Below are 6,584 nucleotides of genomic sequence, written 5' to 3'. Positions count from 1 at the left end.
ACGTCACGAATCTGTAAATCAAAATCCAAATAACTTTCTTCTCCGATCTCTGAGATTGACTACCATAGTGATCGTCGAATCATCTCTTGGAGCTCGCTAGTCGAATTTAAAAAGAAAAACCAAGTGAAATAAAAACTTTCGAGTAGTTTAACAACTATTTAATAACTTTCTAAAGTTAACTGACTAAAACGTAAATTTACTAATAATTTAATAATTTAATGACATTAAATATAATTTACCTTTATTTATAAATTATAAATTTACCTTTTCTTACAAAATATTATTATTTTGAAATATTATTTTCCACCCTTTGCAAGAAAACTATAGTTTTATATTAATAATTTATGTTTCTTAATTTGATAATTTCCCTGTATTTTATATTATGTTTATACTAATCTATAGAGTATATACAAAAGAAAGGCTCTAAAACCTTTCACAATGGATCTTATTCTTCTTCTTTTTACATGAGAACAATGGGTGAATTTTAATTCTAATCCCTTTATTTTTTTAGATTATAAGAATAGTTCGATTTTAATTTGATCCTTATATTCCACTCAAATTTGATATTCAATTTATATACTTTAATTTTGACATATATAATTTAGTACCTCAACTTTTATAACATCATTAATTAGTCTATTCTAACTAACATGATGATATGAATTATTAGAACCTTTAAAATTCATTATCAAATTCAAGTCTGTTACAATATTATTATTATTTTTGTTATATGGATATCAAGTGAATTTTTTTAATTTCAAAATATCATATCAGCGAATTTTAAAAATGTCAACAAATGAACTTAAATTTTTAAATTCAAAAAATAGAGGAACTAAATTTCTGAAAATAAAATTATGTAGTACAAGAACTATAAGTAAAGTGTAACATTTAAATTTTTACTCTATAATTTAATTAACTTGGGAAGCATAAATGAAATCATACTGTTTTATTAATATGATCTTTTATATTATATTTTTCTTAATCTTTGATCATTTTCAAAATGGTTGGGGATAAGACTTAAGAATTGAAAATTGAAGGTTCAAAAATTGAATTTGCAAAGCAAGCACGTAAGCAAATATAATAATTAGAAAAAAAGAAGACGACGACGAAACAAGGCGAAGCAAACTAGATACATTGAACCTGGACACTTTTGGTTGGAGCGTCGTAGGCCTATAAGAGAATCTATTCCTCCCCATTGGTTGATCCACAACTCCACTATTCTCCACCAATAGAAGAAAAAATAAAAAAAAAAGAGCAGCAAGCTATCACATGGCTCCAACAATGGCGGCACCAGAAGAAAAGCTGAGGAAGAGGAACCAGGAGTTAGAAAAGGAATTGAAGGAGAGTAGGGAAAGAGAGGAGCAGATGAGAAAGGAATTACGAAAGATGTGGGAAAGGCTGAGGGTGGCGGAAGAGGCGGAGGAAAGGCTCTGTTCTCAGCTGGGTGACCTGGAAGCAGAGTCCGTCAATCAGGCCCGTGCTTACAACGCCCACATACTTTCCCTCATGGACCAGCTCTCCAAGGGTAGCAACCTTCTCATCAACAGCCACCCATCCCCTGCATCCATCTCCATCCTCTGATTTTTCTTTTGGCTGGTGTTTTTTTTATCTATCTAAGCAAAGGCATGGGGCTTCTAAATCCGTTAACTTTGAGTATGGTATGGATCCGTACATAGTGTTTGTTCTAGTTTTTTGCTTTAATTGGAAAAAGTTAGGCCGAGAGGCAGTGGCGGATATGCCTCAGTTTTCTAGCTGTTTCGAATTGTGAAACTCAAACAAGCAAACGTTGGGCCGCGTAAAATCATATTTCTTGTTCGTCTTGTATTTCTGTATACGAGTTGCGTTTGTATTATGGATTTATTGAAAACTATTTCTTTTATGTTTTGTGTTTATTTAATGAAATAATTTGATTAGCGGGTAACAACTCATTTTTCGGAAAAAAAAACTTAATTATGAATAATTTTATGTTTATATAAAATTTAATTTAATTTAAATTTAATATTATTATATTAATAATAAATTTTTATTTTAAAAAATATTTAGAATTATAAAATATTATAATTTCAATATTTAATAATATAAATAATATTGATTGTTTTAATAATTTCAATATTATTATATAATTTATTAAAACATTTTGTATGTCATGTCGGGATAGGACCATTACCTCAAAAACTCATCCTATGGAAGTCAGGTTTTAAGGCGATAGTACTTGATATGGTCATAGGTCGAAGTCTAAGTGGACGTCCTAGTCGGTGGCCGTGATGCGGTCATGGGTTTGAGTATAACTGAGGGCTAGTTGACGATGGTTATACGGTCGCGAGTTCAAGTTTTTTGGATACCTACAAATGATGCCTTATATATACTATGTAACACCCCTTCCCCGATCGGTCACCATATCTGAGCAATAGGATGCTACAACTAAATACCAAACAATTACAAACAAATTATAATTTTTAAAATCTCAATTAATTATTAAATAAATCATAATTAATTAAATTAACATGTGATTCAATTAATTACAGGTTAATATCGAGATTACAAGAGGCTAAAACTAAACAGGCAATCATTTTGGATCAATTTGAAATAAATTTAAAAAGATAGGAAAAATCTGAAAACAAGGGTCACACAGCCTTGTCCCTTAACTGTGTGCGAAAGCTCAGCCCGTGTGGGATGAACCATATAATTGTGTCGCTAAACCGTGTACAAGTCGTGTCTATGTGAGATAGGCCACATGGCCGTGTGAATAGGTCAAATGGCCATGTGGATAGGTCAGATGGTCATGTGAGCAACTCATGTAACTCCTTGTGCCCGAGTGCACCAAATTCAATTAAAATTTTATAAACCACACAGTTGCGTCACGAGCCCGTATATGGCACAAGACTGTGTGCCAGGCCGTGAGTCAGGCCATGTCTCAAGTCATGTGTAACTAGAAATGCCTTTCAAAACAAGCAATTTACCCATGTAACACTTATGCCACAAGCTATCCTTTAAGCCATATTTTAACCTATTCAAAAGCATTTAAATCAAAACAAAAATAATCATTTTAAGCAACCATCCTAAACGCCTAACCAATATGCCACAATTGACACATCAATCAACAATTCAAAACTAGCCAAATGATCATATTCATTCATCCCAATATACTTTCAATGAGACATCAAATATTAAAGCCAATAATAAACACATTCAACCGTATAGCCATTCCACACTTGATTACCATTTTAGCTTAATAACATTGATGGCGTCAAAACCACCAAATATAATTTCATACACTCTAACTTAATTAAATAGTAGTATAGAGTAGTAGGGTCGGTTCCACAGTGATAGAGACTCTTAATTTTCCTGTTTACGTAACTAGATTCCTAAGTCTAGACAGCTGTCATGCCCACAACCTGTGTGTTGCAGAGCTAGAAAAAAAATAAAATGGGGATTTTAGTTGATAAAGAAAAAATTAAAAAAATATAATGTAACAGCCTGTTTTCAGTGGTGTCGATAACACTGATTTTTGGACCACAATTTCGATGAATGAATTATTATTTTATTATTTATTTAATGTCTACAGGATTATATTAAGGTCGTATTAAAGTTTCGTTAAGAAATTTTGAAGTTTAAATGGTTAATAAATGAAAAGGACTAAATCGTAAAATTTGTAAAAGTTGAATTCTATTAGTTAAAAGAGTCAAATGGTTATGAAATCTTAAACTAATGGACTAAGATAGTAATTATACCATTTAAGGAGTTAGTGGACAAATATGGACTTAAATTTGTTGTTTTGTTAAGTTAATAACCAAGGTTAAAATGGTAATTTAATAAATAAAACTTAAACTAAAATATAACAAAAAGGTATCATCTTCATTAAAGGTTTTCTCCAGCGAAAATTGAAGAAGAAAAACACTTTTTTAGGGTTTGAAGGTTCGGCTAACTTAAGTGCTTGCATGGTATGTGATCTCAATCCATTTTTAATGATTTTTATATTTTTGTTATCATTTTAGCTTAATCTAGCTAGCACAGGGGTTAAATTGCAAAATTGTTAAAATTTTGAAGGACTTGTCATGGATGTTTTTGAATAGGTTTTGATGTTAGTTGGTAGATTATTAGTTTTGGTTGTAAAACAAACATGTTTTGTTAAGTGATTTTTGATGAAATTGCAATTAGGGATTAAATTGTTAAAAGAAAAAATTCATGGGTTTTGTTGTGAATTTTTGGTAATTATGGATTGTTTCAAGGCCCCTTGTAACATTGGTTAAGTTGGATTTAGGCTAAAATGAGTTATATTCAAGTTATGAGCTTAATGACTAAATTGTGAAAAGTTAAAATGTTAGGGGAAAATTCATAATTTTGCATAAATATGAACTATGGATTAAATTTAATACTAGAAGTATTTAATTTATTGAAATTATCTATTTAGATCAAGATAAACCATATTTGGACTTAAATCGAGGAAAATCTAAAGCTTTAGATTAGTGTTCGATTCTACTTCTATGCCCTAGTTATAGAGGTAAGTTCGTATGAACTATGATCGTTTTAATGTTAGTTAAATTGAATATTTGCTATGTTTTTTAAAAATAAATGAATCTATGAATAAATGCATCCATGCTATAATGAATTGAAGGATAACGAGTCCCGTTTGAAACTTAAGAATTCTTAGGATACAAATGACATGTCATTAGAGATTTCATGTTTCGAGTGCTGGTCTTAAATGTCCTATCGATGGCTGAGGTCCTTCATTTGTTGCGGATTCTCCACACCTTGTGTGAGAAGCATTGTGTAGCTAACATTCCGACCCACAGCTCGTGTGAGCAGACCCACTTCACAGCTCGTGTGAGCATTGATGTAAACGAAAGGTTACGGTTATATGGAAAGGCATACTATGTGTGAGCATTCTCGAGTATCTGATGTAATTCTACTTGGTTCAACGGGTAAGGAAAGGAAATGAAATGGTAAGTATGCAAATGGAATGAATCAAGATCTTATGATATCATTGATAAGTTAAATGATGTATTTATATATGGTAATCTACTTATCTTATGGTTGAATTCATTTGTATCATGGACAAGTGTACTAACTTGTGAGTTGATGATGTTATATAGGCTTATGCTAAGCTTATGGCATGGGTAACGATTTATGCTTAATCTATGAATTGTATAAATGAAATGATAAGTTATGTTTAAGTTTATAAGAGCTTACTAAGCACTTGTTGCTTACGTAGTTACTTTCCTTTGTTTTATAGATAATCGGAAGCTCGAACGGTTGGAAGCTCGTCGGAGACCTATCACACTATTCATCAACCAATTTGGTAGTTTTTGAGTATTTTGGCCAAGGTTAATAATGACATGTATAGGTTATTTGTAATGGTATTTTGTGAATGTGTTAATAGTGATTTGGTATGTATATACTTTGAAGTTTATGTTTGGTTTGGTGAATCTTAACACCTCACCAAGTTACGCCATTTTGGTCACTTTCAAATGCTTGTATATAAGGTCTTTTTTGGTAAGTTTGTGGTGATATACAAATGAACATATCTGAAGTTACTTGGTATTTAAGGGACTAAGTTGGTATGTTTGGAAAATGGCAATATTGGCATGTTTTGGTAAATGATGATTGATACAATTGTGGTGCCTTTGAATGGCATATTGGTTAGGTGATTTAGGATGTTTGAAATGTCATGTTTAGATGTATTTGAATGCGGTTTAAATTCCTTGAATGTGTACCCAAATGAAATGGTTAGTTGTGCATGATTTGGCTTTGAAATAGCTTAATTTTAGGTAAATTTTTGGGTTCACACAGCCTAGGACACTCACGGCCATGTGTTACTTGAAATTTATTAGTGTTTCAAGTCAATGAGTTACACGGCCTAGCACACGGCCTAGCACACAGCTTGCCACACAGCCTTGTGACCCTACTTAGTGAGTTACACGTGTGAGGACACGGGCTGGGACATGGCCGTGTGTCCCTTGTTCGAATGTTACACAACTTGGGCTATGTCACAAGGCTTGGCCACACGGCCATGTGACCCTTGTTTTCTAATTTTTCAATTTTTTCTTATAACTTTTGTTTTGTTTCAATTTAGTCCCGAATTGTTTTTAAGCTATTTTTAAGGCCTCGAAAGCTTGATTTAGAGAAAAAATGCATATGATTTCTATGATTTTGATTGAGATTAATCTATTTAATGATATGATGTTAAATGATTTCTGGTTGATCGGTAATACTCCGTAACCTTAATCTGGTGATGCCCTAATCTGATGATGGAGACGAGTTAGGGGTGTTACATATAAAATAAAATAAAACAATAACAAAATTATGATTGCAAAATAAAATTAAGAAATTTAAATTAAATCGGTGAATCAAATAAATTAATGCTTAGCCTCAGCCTCGATACACTCCGAAATCAAATCGATCCTTGAAAGTAGATTATCCTTTCAAAACGATAAGTTGGTTATAGCAATCAAGGATGCCTCAACCGCCAACTTTTCCTTTTGTAGTTGGTTCCGATACGACTTGCCAACAAACACTTACCGATTGTCTAACCAAGTAACACACATTCGTAATTTAAGATCTAGGCAGCCTTGCGATCTAGAAAA

The 6,584-nt window shown here is 32.0% G+C and overlaps 1 protein-coding gene across 1 annotated transcript; it reads left to right on the top strand.

Moving 5' to 3' along the window:
- Nucleotides 1-956: 956 nt before the first annotated feature.
- Nucleotides 957-1,879, top strand: LOC121220035 (protein RESPONSE TO LOW SULFUR 3). The gene has a single exon (XM_041099119.1). It carries the CDS (start codon nt 1,270-1,272, stop codon nt 1,579-1,581), a length of 312 nt encoding a protein of 103 aa, XP_040955053.1. The 5' UTR covers nt 957-1,269; the 3' UTR covers nt 1,582-1,879.
- The last annotated feature ends 4,705 nt before the right edge of the window (nt 1,880-6,584 follow it).

This window comes from Gossypium hirsutum, chromosome D08 (assembly GCF_007990345.1).
Source record: "Gossypium hirsutum isolate 1008001.06 chromosome D08, Gossypium_hirsutum_v2.1, whole genome shotgun sequence".
Classification (NCBI taxonomy): domain Eukaryota; kingdom Viridiplantae; phylum Streptophyta; class Magnoliopsida; order Malvales; family Malvaceae; genus Gossypium; species Gossypium hirsutum.
The sequence above is the reverse complement of the archived record's forward strand: the minus strand, read 5'-3'. Positions and strand labels throughout refer to the sequence as shown.